Consider the following 21796-nt stretch of genomic DNA (forward strand, 5'->3'; position numbering starts at 1 on the left):
AGGTACAAGGAGGAGGAGAATCGCTTGATGAATCATCACAGGATAGGGGCCATATTTAAATTTAAACAAATTCTGCATGAGTTGCTTTTGGTTATGCGTAAATGCTGATCGGGATCTGCTAGGAAGGAGCTCACCCTGAGTTATTCTTTGATTCTCAAGCGTACACCAGATGACTGTGTCTGCTTGTCAATCAAGAGCAATTTCAGAGGCATGATTGCGTGGATCGCTATTCTAAGCCTCAGATACTGTAATCGACTCACAAGAAAAGTGAAAATCCATTTCGAAAAGATAAAGTAAGCACTGGTGACCTTGATGAAAAAAGAGCAGCTTTTAATCACATGTAATATAAGTGTTATTTGATTAACGGTATTCTATTTATTGGCAGCCCACTCTGTTCCCAACCCACATGCCAAAGCCGCCACGTGGGATATCTGCAGTCTCGAATCAGATCTTTTTTTCCCACCAGCCTAGTAAAAGATTTTTCAGTTCAATCATGCTGCTTATGCCAAACATAGCAGGTACAACAACCTGAATTGCTGATGGATTTTTATTCCATTGGGCAAAAACGAATAGTGAAAAGGGGAAGGCGTCTCAGATGTTTAAGTTCTTCAGCCGCAGTGGTCCAGAAAGTCAGTCATTTAGTAAGCATTTAGACAGCAGGTGGCCTTGCCTCTCACCGGAGTCTGCACAAGCATGTGAAATGAGAGAGCGCTAATGAGCACACTTTCTTTCTCTCTCTCTCTCTCTCTCTCTCTCTCTCTCTCTCTCTCTCTCTCTCTCTCTCTCTCTCTCTTTCTTTCTTTCTCTGCAGTATCTTGATGTATGAACTGAGAGCAACTTCCAGCATTTGCAAATTCTAATGAAATTTGAATAAATATTAGCAGTTCACTGTATATCTCCATGACCTTGTTGGTATCGAACACTGCTTTTCTTTGGCATTGGTTTGAATACAGCGTGAGAGTGTCTTAGTTCTGGAAATATTTTTCACATTTAGGCATTTCAGACAATTCTACAATAAAGAGTTATAAGCCACACAAACAGCTCGAAGATGAATCACAGTATTATAACATTCAATTGAAAGCAAAAAAGCATTTGAAAAGCATAAAAAAGGTACAAGACAGTGTATTCAATGTCTTATGAGGGATTGAACTACTGCTGCAGTTACTTTTGAGCTCTATTGCTGAAATTCCCCATTCTATGAGGAAAGATGATTTCTCATAAGGCATATTTCACTGTTAAACAACCCGAGGCTCACGGTAAGTCTTTCTTGAAAGATTTGGAAATTATCCAACCTGGGCTCATTGGAAAAACTTGCCTGTGGTGACATTTCTGTAAAATTGTGCTATGCTTTATGTTTAGCAACACTTTCAAAGCGAAATGTCCAATGGTGCTTAGATTTAAACAGATGAACATGAATCTGGCGAAGTTTTATTATGTTGGTGTTTGTATGTATCGTGGCAGTTTGTAATAGGTTAATCTTCTATTGCATTTGAAAATACACCACCACCTACAATAAACCCTACCGTAACCCTAGCAGATCGTGCTAACACAAGCAAATGTGAGATACAAATACATTCCTGAAGCAACCATATTGTTTTAGCTTGCTTCAAGCCTTTTTATCTTGACTTGCGTTACACGAGCACTGCACATCACAAGTGCAAAGCCGTACCAGGTGTGCTCCCGAGCAATTTTACTAATCAGAAGAGCTAATCATATGGAACTGGTTATGTGATGCAAACGTCAGAATGTGTTAGTTTACAAATCATGCAGTATTGTGAAAAAATTCTGAGGTCATAACATTTTTTTTCAAGGAAATGTGCAAAAATAAGTCTTTATTAATTGATAATTGTAATCACAATTAGTGTGGAAAGGTATGAAAGTTATTAGTGTTTTAGTGCCACTAGTGTTAATTTAATAAGGGAACTTCAGTGATTTGTAAGTGTATGTGTATGTGTTTTTAAAAAATTATTATAATATTTTTTTAGTTCTACGGAGGCAGTAAATGTTTTTTTGTTGTTGTTGTTGTTGTTTTTTTATCAAATATTAGCTGCTAACTGGTATTGTAGCATATCTTATGCTTAACTAATATTGGCATATTAATTATCAGCCAAAGCGCATTTATCACTGACAAACATGTGTATAAATCTTCAAATTATACCAGATAAATACGTGAAGTGAAATATACACAAACAATTCCAAAGCATCAAAAGGATTGCCTATATAATATGTGTCCCTGGACCACAAAACCAGTCATAATGGTCAATTTTTTTAAATTGAGATTTATACATCATCTGAAAGCTGGTTTGTTAGGTTAGGACAATATTTGGCTGAGATACAACTATTTGAACATCTGGAATCTGGAAAAATCCAAATATTGAGAAAATTGCCTTGAAAGTTGTCCAAATGAAGTTCTTTGCAATGCATTTTACTAATCAAAAATTAAGTTTTGATATATGTACGGTAGGAAATTTACAAAATATCTTCATGGAACTAATGATTTTTGGCAAAAAAATAAAAATCATAAATTTTGACCTATACAATATATTGTTGGCTATTGCTACAAATATACCCTTGCTACTTATGACTGGTTTTAAAATGTATGGATACACAATGCGTTGAAGTTGAAAGGATACTTTTCTGAAGACTGTAAGCTGTTTACTGTGGCTGCACACTGAGCATCTGACAGGATGGAAGTCTGTCTGTGCCAGTATTTCAAGCCTTATTACAGATATTGATTTGGAAGCAAAAAGGCAGTATTGTCATCCTAAAGAGGGTTGCCTGATTCCACTGGGCTGTTTGATTGACAGGGGAACTGATGTATTGCAGGTACATCCATTATGTTTTTGACTTGGGCAATGGTCCGTCGCTCATGAAGGGCAACTCCGACAAGCCGCTCAATGACAATCAGTGGCACAACGTGATGGTGTCCCGCGATGACAGCAACGTGCACATGCTCAAGATCGACTCCCGCACGGTCACGCAACACTCCAATGGAGCCCGCAACCTGGACCTCAAAGGTACTTCCTTTCATCCACACTTTTCAGAATACTTTACCATATATCTTAGTCAATGCAAATTCGTATTTGAGATGCCTTGATTGTTTTGACTTAGTAAAATGTCCACTTTTTTGGTGATATTGCATACATTTAATTGTACATCTTATAGTTGGTAACACTTTATTTTAAGGTGTCCATAATACAGAGTAATTACCTAGTTAAGTACGTAGTAGTAGCTGTTGTACTTGCATGAAACAAAATGTACTTACCATGTAACTAAGTTATGGAACAGGCTGTAATTACAGTTTGTAATTATGTAGATGTAATAAGCAGCTACTGTTACACATATGTAACAGGCCGAGTATGTTACACAGCTACTTATGTGACCAAAATATTGTTACATATGTGTTGCAGACTTTATATAACGTAATTATAAATGTAAGCACTCAGGCATAAGCTACTTTAAAAAAGTGCATCAAGGTTGTACTTAAGTGTACTTCATGTGTATCTATACTGTACACCTTATCCAGCTGCACCCTAGTTTGATTTAACCCACCAGTACACAGCTTAAATACATCTAATACATTTCTAATTACATTAAAATTACAGAATATTATACAGGCATAAGCTACTTAAAATAAAGCGTATCAAGATTGTACTTAAGTGTCTCGGTCTGTTACATATGTGTAACAGTAGCTGCCTATTACATCTATATAATTACAAACTGTAATTACAGGCTGTTCCATAACTTAGTTACATGGTAAGTACATTTAGTTTCATGTAAGTACAAAGGATACTACTAAGTACTTAATTAGGTAATTACTCTGTATTATGACACCTTAAAATAAAGTGTTACCAAATAGTTCACACACAAATGAGAAATTTCTGAAAATTTACTCACCCTCCTTAGGTACGCTTAAATACATATTTGCTGTTTTACACTTGTCTTGGGATTGATTTCAAACTCTTGCATTCAACTTTAATGAGTATATTTCCTGATGGGTTTTTACACAGCTTCCAGCTCCTTGTTTAAATCATGTTGCTTCTGAAATCTACCTTCCAGTACTTCTCACCATTGCTATCGTTTTTCGCTGTTCCGGCTGTAATTAGAAGAACAAAGAGCAGCGCCTATGGGGAAAGAGAAAAAAACAACAACAACACGCCACTGACTTTTGCATAATTGTTAGTGCTTCCAAACCTGCTTTTGCTATCTTAAGCAGGTGTTGCTCGACTCTGGGCACAAAAATTAACTTTGACTTCATATGAAATGTAGAAACATGAATCTCATGTATATTAATTATTTTCTTGTGTGTTGGAATGAAATATTTTGATTGAAAAGACATCAGCAGCTATTGCCATAGCAATATCTTAGGCTTTTCTCTATTCTGCTAGTTTTCGCTGGCATCTTAGTATAAATCTTGGCAGTCAGTCCTTAGTTTTGTGTTTTAGTCGACACTAGAAGAAAGCTGAGACAAGTTCACAAAAAGAAAACAGAAACCACTTTGTTTGTCAAGACTACGTAATCTAACCACAGAAGTGGATGTAAGGAGAATTGGTCAAGGATTTAACAGTGTCCGCTGCCTTTCTGAAATTGCTGATTGTCTAGTAATGTGGTAGATTGGAACGATTCCTAAACTGAATTTTTTTTGACATTTTACTGTTGGATTTATGACTGTGTCGTGTCAGCAGAAGGAAAACAATAGTTGGCAAGACTCTATTACGTCTATTAAAAATATCAGACGATTTGTCCTTTTGAACATTTAATGACGTGCTCTGTTGAGGTTATAAAATGTTGTGTTGCAACTGCACAAAAATATTATATGTATTAATTAAGTCATAAATATTCATTAATAATAATTATGAATTAACTTGTAGTAATTAGTGTCAATTGTTTAAAAAAATAATAAACATAATATAATAAGTAAGGAATAATATTAACACTTTAGATTAGGGAACACGTATTTACTGTTAATTGAGAATTCAATAAATTCCTAATTTGCATTTTATTAATAGTTAGTAAGGTAGTTAAGTTTAGGTATGGGGTAGGGTTAAGGGGGTAGCACTTTAGAATAGGTAACACTTATTCACTATTAACTACAACCTTTCCCTCAATGAATTCCTAATTTGCTGCGTATTAATAGTTAGTAAGGTAGTTGTTAAGTTTAGGTATTGGGTAGGATTAGGGATGTAGAATCAGGCATTAATATGTGCTTACTTACTACTAATAAATGGCTAATATTCTAGTAATATGCATGCTAATAAGAAACTAGTTAACAGACCCTAAAATAAAATGTTACCTACCAGAATAATAGACAATAGGCAGTTGAATTATTAGAAAATATAACACCACCATATATCATGGATCCCCACCTCAGGTGTGCATTATTTTTGAATAATTCAATGGCCCGGAGTCAGTTATTCTGCTTATACTATTGTCACGACGGTTGAGTATAGTGAACTCATTGCCATGTTCAGGAAAACAGTTGGAGATGATTTGAGCTTTGTGACATGGCGCGTTATCCAGCTGGAAGTAGCCATGACAAGATGGGTACATAGTGGTCATAGTAGGATGGACACGGTTAGTAAAAATGCTCAGGTACTAAAAAGCCCAAAGTGTTCCAAGAAAAATACCATTACTCCATCACCAGCCTGAACTATTAATACAAAGCAGGATGGATCCATGCTTTATGCCAAATTCTGTCACTGCCATCTAAATGTCACAGCAGAAAGACTCATCAGACCAGACAACTTTTTTCCAATCTTCTACTGTCCAATTTTGGTGAGCTAGTGTGAACTATAGCCTCATTTTTTTGTTCTTACAGGTAGCTGATAGGAGTGGTATCTGGTGTGGTCTTCAGTTGTTGTTGTCCATTGGCTTCGAGGTTCAACATGTTGTGTGTTCAGTTGCTCTTCTGAGTAAATTGGTTGTAACAAGTTTTTAGTTGCCTTTCTCTCAGCTCAAACCAGTCTGGCCATTCTCCTCGGACCTCTGGCATCAACAAAGCATTTTCACAGACAGAACTGCCGCTCAGTGAATATCTTCTCTATTTCACATCATTCCCTATAAACTCTACAGATGCTTGTGCGTGAAAATCTCTAGTTGATCTGCAGTTTTGGAAATTCTCAGACCAGCCTGTCTGACACCAACAACCATGTTCAAAGTGACTTAAATAATTTTTCTTCCTCACTCTGATCAGTTTGAACTTCAGCACATTATCTCGACAACGTTTACATGCCTAAATGCATTGAGTTGATGCCATGTGATTGGCTGATTGGATATTTGTGTTAACAAGCAGTTGAAGAGGTGTGCCTAATGGAACTAGTAGCTGGGATTGTGTGTGTGTATATATACACTCACCTAAAGGATTATTAGGAACACCTGTTCAATTTCTCATTAATGCAATTATCTAATCAACCAATCACATGGCAGTTGCTTCAATGCATTTAGGGGTGTGGTCCTGGTCAAGACAATCTCCTGAACTCCAAACTGAATGTCAGAACGGGAAAGAAAGGTGATTTAAGCAATTTTGAGCGTGGCATGGTTGTTGGTGCCAGACGGGCCGGTCTGAGTATTTCACAATCTGCTCAGTTACTGGGATTTTCACGCACAACCATTTCTAGGGTTTACAAAGAATGGTGTGAAAAGGGAAAAACATTCAGTATGCGGCAGTCCTGTGGGCGAAAATGCCTTGTTGATGCTAGAGGTCGACTGATTCAAGCTGATAGAAGAGCAACTTTGACTGAAATAACCACTCGTTACAACCGAGGTATGCAGCAAAGCATTTGTGAAGCCACAACACGCACAACCTTGAGGCAGATGGGCTACAACAGCAGAAGACCCCACCGGGTACCACTCATCTCCGCTACAAATAGGAAAAAGAGGCTACAATTTGCACGAGCTCACCAAAATTGGACGGTTGAAGACTGGAAAAATGTTGCCTGGTCTGATGAGTCTCGATTTCTGTTGAGACATTCAGATGGTAGAGTCAGAATTTGGCGTAAACAGAATGAGAACATGGATCCATCATGCCTTGTTACCACTGTGCAGGCTGGTGGTGGTGGTGTAATGGTGTGGGGGATGTTTTCTTGGCACACTTTAGGCCCCTTAGTGCCAATTGGGCATCGTTTCAATGCCACGGCCTACCTGAGCATTGTTTCTGACCATGTCCATCCCTTTATGACCACCATGTACCCATCCTCTGATGGCTACTTCCAGCAGGATAATGCACCATGTCACAAAGCTCGAATCATTTCAAATTGGTTTCTTGAACATGACAATGAGTTCACTGTACTAAAATGGCCCCCGCAGTCACCAGATCTCAACCCAATAGAGCATCTTTGGGATGTGGTGGAACGGGAGCTTCGTGCCCTGGATGTGCATCCCACAAATCTCCATCAACTGCAAGATGCTATCCCATCAATATGGGCCAACATTTCTAAAAAATGCTTTCAGCACCTTGTTGAATCAATGCCACGTAGAATTAAGGCAGTTCTGAAGGCGAAAGGGGGTCAAACACAGTATATATACATACATAAGTATATATACATAAGTATATACACGAGTACATTTCTACACTATGCTCTCCAAATATCATTTTTGACAAAGTGCTCATGGTTCGCTAACCATGATGCTTAGATAAAGACTGTGAGAAAGGAAAAGTTTGCTTTAATTCCAAGAGTAACAAAGGCCAAATCAAATAAGGCTATAAAGTGCAAACTCCTTCTGTCAGGCTCCAAGGTCTTTTTTTATTTGGCTGCCCCAGAACAAGTCCTTTAAACATCAAAAGAGCAGCTTCACACTACGTGTGAGTTGTAATTGTTCAAGCAATTATGCCGGAGAGAATGGAGAGTGGCGTAACAATCCCCAGGGTCCAGTGCTCTTCTGTGAAGTGTAAAATGAACATCCTCAGACGGGAAGGTGCTGAGATGTGGTGTTGTTATCCGTGAGGGAGCCAGTGGAAAGTGACGCTTGACCTATTATGTGTGTTGAAATGAGCATATGTGGAGAGCCACTTTCCACGCTGTCCGATAATTGAGTTTTTTCCGTCCTCAAGGAACTGCTATCCAGCCCCTGTAAATGTTTTCTGAAAATTTGTTTTATTGACTTGAAACCAAACTGCTTTCCTGTTCCCCCTGGCGTGAGGAAAATCCAGGTGTTGATTATAAAATGTGAACGTCAATGAGTTTAATGAGCTGTTGGTGGCCAATTCAGTCGAGGCAAAGTTCTTCTTAACACACACACACACACATACTTTTTTTATATCATGGTGAGAGCCTAGCATTAGTAGTAAATTCTGAACAAATGATTCCTCATATCATGCGGCATGCTACTGAGAACTGTGCTATTACTTTTCTAAGCAATTAGATACAGTTTTCACCTGGCAGATGATAAAACTTGCATTTACTTACATTAAAGTACAGTCTGTCTGTCTGTCTATCATCCATGTATTAGTTTATTCAAGATTCAAGATTATTTTTTTTTGTCACATACACAATTATACAGAGTATAACCAGCAGTGAAATGTAGGCATTTATTTATTTATTATTATTAGATTTATTTATTTTTAACCTCTCGACACGCAAATATCAGCCTTACATTTTGTTGTATCATTAGAATTAAATTAAATTAGAATTAATAATTAAAGACTCCAGCTTCGATATTTGACCACTGTTATTATAAAACTTGGTTGCAGTGACTATAATTTCTTAATTTAAGTCAGAAGTGAAAAATAATCAACCCATAATTTATGGTATATTGAATAGAAAAACACGTTCATATTCAGTCAGGTCAGCTGTGGTTTATTTAAGTGCACATAGCTGCACTGAACAGCGTCCATTAGGGTATATAATCCAAAAGTGTGCATACTTGGAAGAAATATTTTGTGCAGGCATTTGGTCCCCAAAATATAACTGAAATTGTTACAAATTCACTATTATAAGTAACTACAAACCAACATTTGACCCTAAACTATTGTGTCCTTCACTAAGTAGTTTGACATATTCACTAAATGTGTAACATATTCCAAAGTAGTTTATTAGGTCTTAGATTGTTTTTCTGAGTCATTTAGTCCTTAAAACTATAGCTGAAGCTGACCCCAAAACACAGATATTAGTATTAGTAAAGTTAATGTGGAGGCCAAGGGTTAATAAATACAACATTAATCAAGTCGATTTTAACATTTTAATAGGTTTTTAAAGGGGTCATCAGATGCAAAATTCACGTTTCATGTTGTTTGAACATAAATGTGTGTTGGAAGTGTGTGTAACAAATCCACACAGTGTTTTTTTTAAATCCTCTATCTCAAATTAGACTGTTCTGAGAGCCATATCAGAATGACGTAGTTAAGTACAGCCCCCCCCCCCCCCCCCACACTATAGTTGATTTACAAGGCTGTCTTACCTTAGACCCGCCCTGAGTGAGCTGAGAGCTGTCCACCTCCGGTGCAGGGGAAGACAAGATGTCTCAGATTAAGCAATTGAGGCGTTTTGTTGTTGGATGTGATAACAAATAAAGCAGTCCTCATTTACTACTGACATCTGAGCCGCTGAAGATGCAGAGGATTAACATTACTTTCACTTTGAAGTGAATGTGCCGAGCCCCGATCTGCCTAGATGTTCGCACGAATCATTCGTGATCCAGCTTTATCTACCTTTATCTGTCTTTAAGAAGTGAGTATAAGGGTTTTTTATGAATCTTTGCAAATCGCCTTTCCTAATAACGTGCTAGTTAGCTAGTTTCACGGCTAAAGTAAACAGTACCGCTTATCACCCCACGGAAGAGAGGGGCGGTGCGAGCAGAGCTCATGAGCATTTAAAGGGACGTAGACTAAAAAAACGGCTTGATGAAAACAGAGCTGATTTTGACAGGGTAACAAAAGTGATTTTTACACTACCCTTGAGAAATTTTAACCAAAGTATGTTACAGACTTTTCATTAAGACCATAAAGAATTATATCAATTTGAGGAAAATGGGCATCCGATGCTTTAAGAGTGGTTGTTAGAGCATTTTATTAGCTTGATATGTGTTCTACATGGTAACCTTTGTGTTTTAAATGGTTGCTCCCTTAGTCTCAATTATACTCAGGTTCCTAAATATGTCTTGCTGCAACTCATCCACCAGTTGGAAATTGAAAGTATGATTGCTTAGGTATTGTGTCTGTAGCAAAATGGTGCAGAATTTACTTGCCAAAGCTGAATACTTCAGGCGATAGTGATCCGTTCCTTAACACACCGCTTATGATCAACTGCTACTAGTGATACTATAGTGACACCTTTCCCTAGAACCCCAACATGTGGAGATGCTGATGGCATGATGGGATTCTTTTATAGGAGCTTTAATCTGGTCTGTCCGCCGGTTATGGAGCACAGCCAAAGGTGTTTCTTTTTTGCTTTCCCCCCGTCTTCCATTTTTATCCAGCAAGGATATTGCTTCGTCATTACTCAACAGAGACGCATGACTGGAGATGTCATTTTTACAATCTCCCTGCAGTTCCTTCATATGAAAGCAATTGATTTTCCTCCCTCTCGCTCACAAAAGAAGCTCCACTCTCCCGCTGCCCAGCCATCCATTGAATGACTAATGAAAAAAACTATTGGGTGTATAATTGAATATTGTGATTGAAGTCTGCATAATAGTCTTTGCATAACAGTGAGACATACAGAGCTAATAACCATACATGGGCTATTCTGTGTGAAGCAGACTGAGCTTTTCTTCTCTGAACGCAGCGCCGGATTCTGAACTGTGAGCTGGGATTTATTGTGAGGATGAGCTGGCATAGACAAAACATCTGTGAATGTAAGACAAGTTTATTTTTTGTTGCTATTATTTTTATTTAATTTATTTATTTGTTATTTTTATTTGTTATTGGTTAGACCAGACATTGAGCCTTGTGCTCATGTGAGTTCAGATCCAGCCTGTAACCCATATATTAAATATATATTTAATTTGTAATTTATTTGTTACCAATTCTTTATTTCTTACCAATCAGCAGTTTTCTTTTTATTTATTTATTTATTAATAATAATAATTATTATTATTTACTCAAGGAAGTCTGTTGTCCTTGTAGGTTTCTATCTGTTAGTATTCTCATTCATATCAACCTAAATTTTTGTAGCATGGCAGCAAACCTCATATAAAATGAATAAAATATGAATGAATAGATTGAAATACCTCATATATTATTTAGTTTGACCTCTAGAGGTTGACTATGAAAATTTTCTGAAGGTTAAGCACCTCCATTCACAGACCATGTTTCAAAAAGAAAAAAAAAGTCTTTGTTTTTCTGTGTTTCAGGCCTTATTTTGTACGCTCTACATGAAATGCACCACATGCAGTGCATCAATTGTAGATTAGTCCTCTTGAAGTCTTGATTAGGAGTTGAAACCTGGACTCACTGGAAGAATAATATTAATTGTCATTTTATGAAAAATGAATCGAGGAACATGTTTTTGTGATGCTGAATGCACTTTGACGTTCAGTGCTTTTAGAAGTTCGATTAAGATTCAGCCAGTAACACCTGTTGTATTGAATTGAATAATGGCTATGATTATGTAATCTATACCCTAAGGGGCGGAGCTATAGCCGGTCAGGATTCCATTGAAGAGGCACCGAGGGCAATTACAGGTAGTTAGTTGAAGTGAGTCAGGTTGAGGGGCTCTTAATGGAAGGGAAAAGTTAGAACAAAAGAACGAAACTTATCTGTAGTGAGGTAAAATTAAAGAGTGCAGAGGTTTCGATGAACGGGGCTTTTAATGGTGGTCTAATTGGGCTTATTCAGTTGGAGTGGAAAAAGAGCATATTTCAGCAAACAATCAGTGAGAGAGCGCACTCTTCGACCGTAGGACGAAAATTGCCATATGTGTTCTTGCTTGTCAGTTTTAACGCGTAATTGCCTGTCTTGCCGGCAGAGCTCAGTTGGAAATTGCATTTCACTGGCAAACAATGCCCTCTAAACATGGTCTGGCTGCTGAATGTTTATCTGAAGGTCCCCAAATATCTTTGATGCTTTCCCCAACGTATGTTTGCAGAATGAAAAAATTAAATAATAAGAGTAGAATGAAAGAGCAGTGTGAACAACACAATGACGAAGTATAACATGAGCACACTTGTTATAATTGTGGGTCTGTTTATATTGGCACAAGCAGTTGTGCCATTTCTCCTAACCACACAGCAATGGAGTATAATATTTCATGTATGAGGACAATATTTTAGTTGATTTTATTAGCAGTCATCACCCTGATTACTTCATGTCATAAACATAGTAATATTCATAGTACTACTAATGCATAGTTGTAAATCCAAAAATTATATTATTTCATAATAATATTTTTATATTATATTATAATATATGACAAAAAAAACTGTCCAGTATAGTATATGGTAACAGCGTATTGCATAATGATGGTGATTATGATTATTATTATTATTTTATTTTTTTTTTGTATATCCAAAATATTGGATCATTATATTATTTCATTATTTTAATAATGATTGGGCAATATAGAAAATAGCATAGAGTAACACGGCATATAGTAAAATAATATTATTAATATTATTATAAAAAAAATTATATCCAAAACATTACATTGTTATATTATTTCATTATTTTAAAAATGACTGGGCAATATAGAAATTAGCATATAGTAATATAACATTATTGTTATTATTATTATTATATGCTATTTTATTATATACTACCTGCTGTTGCCTAGTTTTGTCAATAAGCATTTAAGTACATTGCTATTAAATGCTATTATATAAATACTATTTAATAAAATAATAAATATAAATTGTACATCTACATGTTTTTTTCATTCTGTGTTCTTTAGATCATATCCCATTGAGATCATTTCAAACTCTGCATAGAATTTACACTGTATTTACAATATAAGCCCATTGTATTACATTCAATCCAGGAATTTAGATAGACTCTCCCTTTTTTTCTTTTTTATATTCTAAATGGCCTCCTCTGAACAGTGTTTCGTCAGTCTACTTTTAAGAGCCAGACGCAGGGACATGTTTCATGTTACTGTGTTCAAGAGCCAAGTCATTTCAATTCTCCACCTCTCCTTCCCATTCCTAAATCTCTGTCTGAGCACAATCCCTCACTCAAACACCACCGATGAGCATCGTGACGGAGCCTATAGCAAGAAACATGTCTATATATCGTACTGGTGTTCCCGTCTCCTTCGTCTTCACATATGCTTATCCTCATGTTCTCTTCCTCAAAGTTGCTCAAGGGCAACTTTGATGTTACATAATTATATGCCGTTTTATGACAAGCCTGTTTTTCTGTTTGTTCTGCACATCAAAGGTTCATTGGAATTAGCCTTCATCAGCAAGGAATTAGTTGAAAAGAGAACCACACATATTCAGCTCATCATAGAGTACCAAAGGATCACACCTTATAAAGCTCCAATTAACATGAAGAACATAATTTAAATGCAACACTGTCATCAGTGACTTCTGCCTTATTGTAAAGACAGATACAATACAACCCCAGATAGAGAATCAGCTGACTTTAAAGAAGAAATCCGCTGAATGAACCTTATGTGTTATGTGTTGATAACCGTGTATATTTTCTGTGTGTGTTGTGTAGGAGAGCTGTACATTGGAGGTGTTGGGAAGAGCATGTACAACAGTCTGCCCAAGCTCATAGCATCGCGGGATGGCTATCAGGGCTGCCTGGCCTCAGTTGACCTGAATGGCAGGCTTCCTGACCTGATCGCAGATGCTCTACACCGTGTGGGTCAAGTGGAGCGAGGCTGTGAAGGTTAGTGTACTGCTGTTCCGAGCCGTTCAGAGGCAATCATAACAACATATGACCCTAAACTCAAAATACACCACTTCCACATGCAATTAAAGACTACACAGTTTTGGATTTTCCTGTCAGTCTAATTTTATTTATGTTATTTTTTACATTGTATTATTACTATTATAGTTTTTTGTAATAACATTTTTTATATTATGATAATATATCAAGAGTTCAAATCCCCCAAATAATAAGAGCTTCTCCATTTAAAGCAGTCCTGGGCATTGTACGGCCCCCGGGCCACATCCGGCCCTCTATCCTTGACCAGCCCGTATGAGGTAATTCGTGAATTAAAAGTCAATCGCAAATTAGGTGTACGCAATACAACCGCACTGCTTTTATTTTCAAGGCAACAGCTTTGTTTCCTGATAATGAAACAACTTAAAATCAGTTTGAAACTGATTTTATTTCTATAAACTCATAAAAACAACAAAATGTTGCTTCTATAAAGTAATGAAAGCAGGATGCGCTTTCTGTCATCTCTGAAGTTGGAGTGCGTCAGAAAAAAGAACCGAAACTCAGCAGCGTACGGCTACCTCACAGACATGTGAAATAGGCTATATCTATGGAAAGTTTTAAATGTCTACTTTTAAACGAACCAATTCAAAAACCAATATTTCCTGATTATTGTAATCTGTATGAGGGTTGCATTTCTCTCTAACGGCGTGTCCAGTACTCTGGAGTATATGCTACTTGTCAACTCTCCTGTTTTTCCCGGGATTCTCCCGTATCTTTAATCTTTCTGTATGAAAAAAAAAATCCCACTGGGCGTATTTTATGTGTTTGCTCTATTTGCCTCCGGTAAAACTCCTGTACTTGGATGGCCCAAATCTCATTATATGAATAATCATGTCAACATAGTCCAAGGTTGTCCGGTTGCCAAATCTTGTATGAAACGCATCCTTCTCACACAATCAACGCATACAAATTTCAACCCATTTGTCCCCTCAACTTGGCTACCTACAACCCAGTGAAGCTGTTTATATCTGCGCAGTAGTGATGCGCGGATGGCGGTTGTATCCGCGGGCGCTGTGGATAATCCGCGGGTCGGGTAATATGCAGCTGTGGCTGCTGAATAAAGGCACTTTCTCAACCGCTGTTGTTTTAATAGAGAAGTCATTTGGAATTATTGAAATTACTATAAGGAATTTCACTGTTATCATATTTTTTTGTTTGTTTTACCAATTTTCATAATGTAGACCGAGAGAGTGCATAAGTTTTTGATATGAATTTATATAATAAGTAGACTATAATAAATCAGTACACTAGATGGGGTCAAATAAACCATGTGTATGAGTCAACATTCTATTGATTTGTGATTATTGGTGAAAGTGCAATTATTGTGAAAGTGCAAATTTCTCAAATGCCAATAACCATTAAGAACCATTAAATCAGCATGATGACAATGTGACTAAGATTTCATTGACTAAAACTAGACTAAAATGCTCAGACATTTAGCCGACTAAAACTTAAACTAAAACGGACAAGGTTGACTAAATATGATTATAACTAAAACATACATTTTAGACAGGACTAAGATTAATTTAAAAGACTTTCCCCCAGTTTCACAGACAAGGCTTAAGCTTAGTCCCACACTAAAGTGTAAATCTGAGCTGTTTTGACTGAAAGAAACTTGCTTTGACTGATCTTAAAATATATCAGTGCCTCTGTTTTGTCTCAAGATGCACACCAGTAATGTTTTATTTCTAAGGCACGTTAATAAAAATTACTTAAATTTCCTAATTGAACTATGGCCTAATCCCGGTTTAGTCTAAACCCTGTCTGTGAAACTTGGCCTAAGACTAATTATAAATGAAAAAAATGGACAAAATGAACACTAATCATAAACATTAGAAAAAAATTTAAAATTAAAATTAAATTAGAAAAAAATCTTATTCCTCTTGTACAAAAGATTAAAACCTTTATTATTGTTTTAGTTCATAACATTAAAAAAAGAAAAAAGTTTTTGTAAAAAAAAATGATTTATTATAATTAATTGTAATATAAATTAATATTGTAATTTATAATTAATTTAATTAATCTCAATTAATTAATTTAAACACTACAAACTAAAATTGATTTGAATACTACAAGGCTCACAAGGCTCACAAAATTGCAATGAAAAGCATCAAAAGTAAATATTCATTTTGAAATTTGCTAAATATTACATTGAACATTGTTATTAAATTGTTAGTGTTTTACCTATACATTATAAATAACAATATACATAATTATAATCAATTAATTCTATGGATTTCTGTTGACAAAGTTGGCTGCCAAATTGTTCGCCCATTGCCATGTTTCTGTCACCATGCTCACAGCTGATGTTAGTGACTGTTGTGAGATGTAGACATGAACGTCTATGTGATTTGTAATAATTATAACTTGTTTCAGCCGGCCCTGGGACAACCTGCACGGAGGACTCATGCTCCAATCAGGGAGTGTGTCTGCAACAGTGGGAGGGGTTTACCTGCGACTGCACCATGACAACATACGGAGGTCCACTCTGCAGTGACCGTGAGTACGGTTTTGCTCTTTAGTAGGGATTAAACAGCTTTATTAAAGAGGCTTGTTTGGCCACATTAATAAGATGTTCAAGGCTTCTCCTTTGATAATCTCAGAGCTGAGTGTTTGAAGTACTAAACGAGTGGTGCACCGCAATGCAGTCTTTTTAATGTGCAGATAAGGCAGAACACTCTAATTAGTGAGGGCCACAAGATAATATTCATAAAGAGCTAGTAATGGTTCAAGTGACCCCTGAACTGGAGGCTGGAAGATATGCAATTTGGTTTGCATCTAAAATGTTTAATCACACCAAAGCTCGGAGTTGGAACCGTGGGTTTTAATGTCTGTGATCCTGTACAATTGCTTTGCTTGCAAACAGAAACTGGCCTTGTGCACAAGGCAGATTGTGTTTGCTTTAACGTCCCCATATTTTTGACAATAATGCTCTTTAGACTGGCCTAATGAGCTAAATGAAGATAAATAGGGTTAGCTGCTCTAAACATTAAAAAAGAGCAGATAACCATGTTGGAGTGTTTGAAACAACATCTTCATTAAAAACCTGGAGAGATAAATAAGCTGTTTAATATAGTTCAGTTAATTAGCAAAATTTCCATTATGGAATTTTAGAAGTGATACATGGAACGATGAAATTACACGCATAGATCATGTCTGCCTTTGATTCGATTATGCATTTGTGCTTATCGGTTCTGGAATATATGGAGTATATTATTTGTGTGGTATATATTGATTCAGCTGTAAATTAGGAATATTAACTCTGTCTCATATTTCCCTTGGGTGGGATATCTATATATTGGGAACAGGGTTCAAAATTAGCATTCGCCAAATGCCAATGGCAGGTAAATAAAATTGTAACTTCATTAGGAACTGCAACATGGTTATTATATTATATTATATTATATTAATATATCACTTATGTTATTAATATATAATTTAAAATGGTAATATAGATGCAGAATACACCATTTGAAGAATTCAACCAAAAAAATTAATGAAATCAATTTTATTCAATTAATTATTCAGCCAAATGTTGTTCCAAATCCATAAGACCTTCGTTCATCTTCAGAACGCAAATGCAGTGTGGTGCTCTCGCGAAAGCAAATTGAAGACTGACACAGAAGAGGAGAAATTATTTTATTTTATTGTGTTTTTTATTTGCACACAAAAAGTATTCTCGTACGTTTCTGGGGCTTGAACGTGTCAGTTGCGTTGCTGTCTACGCAGGGTCAGAAATCTCTCGGATTTCATCAAAAATATCTTAATTTGTGTTCCTAAAATGAATGAAGGTCTTACAGGTCTGGGACAACATGAGGGTGAGTAATTATTGACCGAATTTAAATTTTTTTGTGTGAACTATCTCTTTAAATCATTAACTATTTATTGCAGGTCAATTTTTTCTCAGTTTGCTCTACATTGGCTGGTACAGCAAGTTAATTTTGGACCCTGATTGGAAATAACGCTGATTATGTACATATTTAATTTCTCCAGCTGCATGTTTTCAGTTTTGTCAGCCAGAAGCTATTCTACGAAGAATCGGTGTGAATAAGGCTTTAAATATTTGATTTGCTTATTTATCAGTACCAGAATTAAAAGTGACCAGTATACAAGCAGCATATGTAAACATTTGCAAAATGTATTATGCATGAACTATGAAGCCATGGAGTTTGTTGATGCAGCAGATCTGTGAGTACAAAACTACTTCTGCACCGCTAACTCAATTAACACTTCAGACAATTGTTTCACAGCACCACATGCCTGCAACACCATAAAGACTCTCCATCTCCATTCTAACAGTGATAATGACTTGAAATGATCTTGTATCGACATAATGCAGATTTTGAAGAGCACTGTACATTCTCAGGTTCAAGTATTAGCTCAAACATAGTGAAGGCTGTTCTATATTCAAACACTAGCAGAAAGAGATTAATAAACATGCTTAATCTCATTATTATTTTTAAAAACCTACAAACATCTGGCAGAAAAGAAAGAGGAGGCCAGTATTTAACAGTGACGGGATTTCAAGCACTTTAGTGTGGGATTAGGGGATTCCAATGTGATTTAGTCTGTCTGCTAATACTCGATATCTACCTACATAGCCGTAAATCAATAAACACAATTATTCTATAAACTACGAGGCATTTCCACATCATTCATGGTCTTCATTCTCGTCATCAGATTGGATTTCCATAGTAGAGTTTTCATGGAAGTATTAGGGCTTTTTTGGTGCATCGACAGACGATTTGAATTAACTAAGCTTCTTTTATACCAAAAGCAGCAGTAGCACACCTGTTCATCCTCGTCCGCATGAAAGACTATGGAACAGGATGCAGGTGTGAAGAGAAAAACAATCCTTCAAAAGTCATTTTCACACGATCAACACAAAATCCGTTGGGCAGCCACAGAGCTGGAGCAGCTTCACTAATGCATGACTCATTCCCTTCCTCAAATAGTGTGACAAAGGCAGTCAGTCATCTTTTTACCTTGTCCCCTACAACACACATTTGCCCATGTATTTTATTTTTTTCTGAGAGGGAGATTTTCCAGACAGCAGACATATGGAGAGAATAATTTTGGTTGACCTCAGTAATTAGCGTAGATTATTTAGGAATATCATTAGCACAAATTGCACCTGCTGCTTGTGTGACATCTCACACATTTTCAACGACTTCCGAGCGCCCTTTATTCGCACGCTTGCTTTTAGTAACAGGGAATGTGAGAGCCGCAGACAGTCATTCGATCCCTCCCAGACTTCTTCCACATACACGTCAAATCCCACCGGAATATTCCGGGTTGTATTGCATGTATCTTGTGTTGTAGAACAGCATATTCAAGTGGCTGGATCTATGTTCCATACTTTGATTTCCTGCGAACAGTCACATCCATCAGCCGAGGTCTAATTAAATGGCTTGTAATGTGTTACCTGTCCTGAGCACTGTCCAAGGACACAGCAGGCCGGTCCCTGCGAGTCTTAAGGGATTGCTCTCTCCTACTTCCTTTGTTCATTCAGGATTCACGTCATCCCTCTGTACTGTACATCAGACCCTCCAGCAGTGACCATTAAATTAAATAGATGCTGCACTTTCATGTCTGCTGTTTTGCCTCACAGCCTTGGACTCTACTCTCACCTTTCTCTGCAAGAATCTGCTCAGCCAACCTTACATTTTACATAGACTTTTCTGTCGTGCCCTGCACATATAATGGGCTACATTTCCTTACAGGAGTAATTGTTTTTGTTGGGCAAAACTTTAAACAAAGCTCTTTCTTGTTAAAGGTGCACAGTGTTTTTTTTCTACTTGAAAAGGTTTTACACAGAAAATGAGTGACGTGTTGAAAAGTACTTTAGATTTTGGGTTAGGGGATAGAAAATACTGTTTGGTTCGTATTAAAGTAATAGAAGTCTATAAACTATAACTATAAAATGTTCTGATGTTTCATATTTTTGGTAACCATTATACTTTTTTAAGGATTCTTACTTTATATTTTAGAAGAACAGCATTTCAAATATGCATACTTTTGTGAAATCATAAATGTCTTAGTCACTTTTGATCAGTTGAATGTGTCCTTGATAAATAAAAGTTTATAGACTTCCATTTTACTGAAAGTGTAATTTATGGCATACAATTGATAAAAAATCGATTCAAAATATTCAATGAATAATGGATGTAAAAAAGAGAAATCCAAGGCACTCTTCTTCAAAATAATTTAAAAGGCCTTTATTATACTGATTATTTCATGATAGAAAATTTAAAAGACATGGGAAGAAGCAACCCACACATAGCGGCGCAAACCGCCTTTTTCAGTGCCTTGGATTTCTCTTTTTTACATCCATTTGTATTCCCGACCCCAAAGAGCACCTTCAAATATCTCATTGAACTGAGCACTGAGCAAAAATCTGACTTTTGAGATATATATATATCAGCAGTTATTTTTATGCCTTTAGAAATATGGAGGGCCAAATTACTCAAAATTAAATAAATGTTGAAATATATAAATAAATGCAGAAATACAGTAAATATATAAATATTTATTTATTTATTTATTCATTCGTTCATTTATTTATTCATTCATTTCTTCATTCATTCATTTATTTATTTATTGCCTCCCTCCACATTTCATTTTCAGGGTTATGGTTGTCGGCACATCACTCAGTGGGCGGTGTCACCTTTCAAACTCGATTTCTTTGGTCTTTCTAATTTAGGCGCCTTTTTCTTGTTTTTCGCATCACGAGCTATGGCTGAGTATGGTGCAGTAACAGATCTGTTGTGGACTTTTGCAGATGAAGTTGTCAATCAAAACGTTGACTATGACATAATTTTAATTCAAGTAGAAAATATCCAGGAGATGTTAGCTGCACGTGTAAACAGAGCTTATTCACACCGCACGCAGAGGCGGCGCAGCAGCAGAGCCGGTCGTTTCGGCGCTGAGTCTATTTTTGCTGCACCGCTTAAGCTGAATTAAAGTCACAGTGTATTGTTCGTGATCAAAACTGACCTGATTAACTTGAAAAATAACACATTTTCGTGTAATAAATACATTCGTGATGCACAATCACCATATGAAAAAATCACTTCCGCTAGGTTTTGCCCAAACTTCAAAGGCCTGTTTCAATTAAGAAAACTAGAGGCATTTGTTACTTGTACTTTTTATCATGTAAACTACCTATATACAGCATGTTATTTTTCCTGGACACGGCCAGGATTAGTTTTGGCTTTGTTTTCCTGTTTTCGTGCTTGCTGAAGATAATGATCGAAAAGTAGTTTGACCAATAGCATGCAAGCATTGTACATAATTGACCAATCATGGTGTGTGTGAGAAGGTGGGATCTACGGTCAAAGCGATGCAAATACGCGTACATATTAAAGTGTGTTTGACTTAAAGTGGCGCGGCTCAGACCGATCGGTGTTTGACATCAGAGTACCTCGAGAGCGTTTTCAAAGCATAAGGAACCATTGATGTTATACACCAATCGGTCTCCACACGGAAACAAAGCCAAAACCTAGATATCTTAGGCAATATAGAAATCCTGGCCAGGACATGTCCGGGGGAAATGGCAGGTATGGTCACCCTAAAGAGGGGCACACGTCGCATCGCAACAGAGTATGCTGGCCATATCATACATCTAAGCACATGGCACACATTGTTCAGAGGAGAAAGCTGGAAAATATGACAGAATTGATGATACTGGTCTGTATTTATAGTACACAAGCTGCGGTTCAGCTGCGCGCGACAACGCTGCCAGTATTAAAGCACGAAGAAAAAGGCGCCTAAATTAGAAAGACCGAAGAAATCAAGTTTGAAAGGTGACACCGCCCACTGAGTGACGTGCCGACAACCATAACCCTGAAAATGAAATGTGGAGGGAGGAAATAAATAAATTAAGAAATTAATGAATAAATACATAAAGAAATGAACTAATAAATAAAGAAATACATAAATAAAGAAATTAATTAATTAATTAATTTCTGC

General features: G+C 36.6%; 1 protein-coding gene across 1 annotated transcript in view; it reads left to right on the plus strand.

Annotated features, from left to right (window-relative positions):
* The window catches only part of nrxn2a (neurexin 2a), a gene marked incomplete at its 5' end in the record, with an annotated part of 322179 nt that overhangs the window by 102142 nt on the left and 198241 nt on the right, over window positions 1-21796 (plus strand). The window contains 3 exons of the mRNA XM_079404516.1: window positions 2827-3017; window positions 13595-13768; window positions 16202-16324. Coding sequence (XP_079260642.1) covers window positions 2827-3017; window positions 13595-13768; window positions 16202-16324 — 488 coding nt within the window. The remainder of the gene's footprint in view (window positions 1-2826; window positions 3018-13594; window positions 13769-16201; window positions 16325-21796) is intronic.

The sequence above is a fragment of the Barbus barbus genome (genome assembly GCF_936440315.1).
Source record: "Barbus barbus genome assembly, chromosome: 43".
Classification (NCBI taxonomy): domain Eukaryota; kingdom Metazoa; phylum Chordata; class Actinopteri; order Cypriniformes; family Cyprinidae; genus Barbus; species Barbus barbus.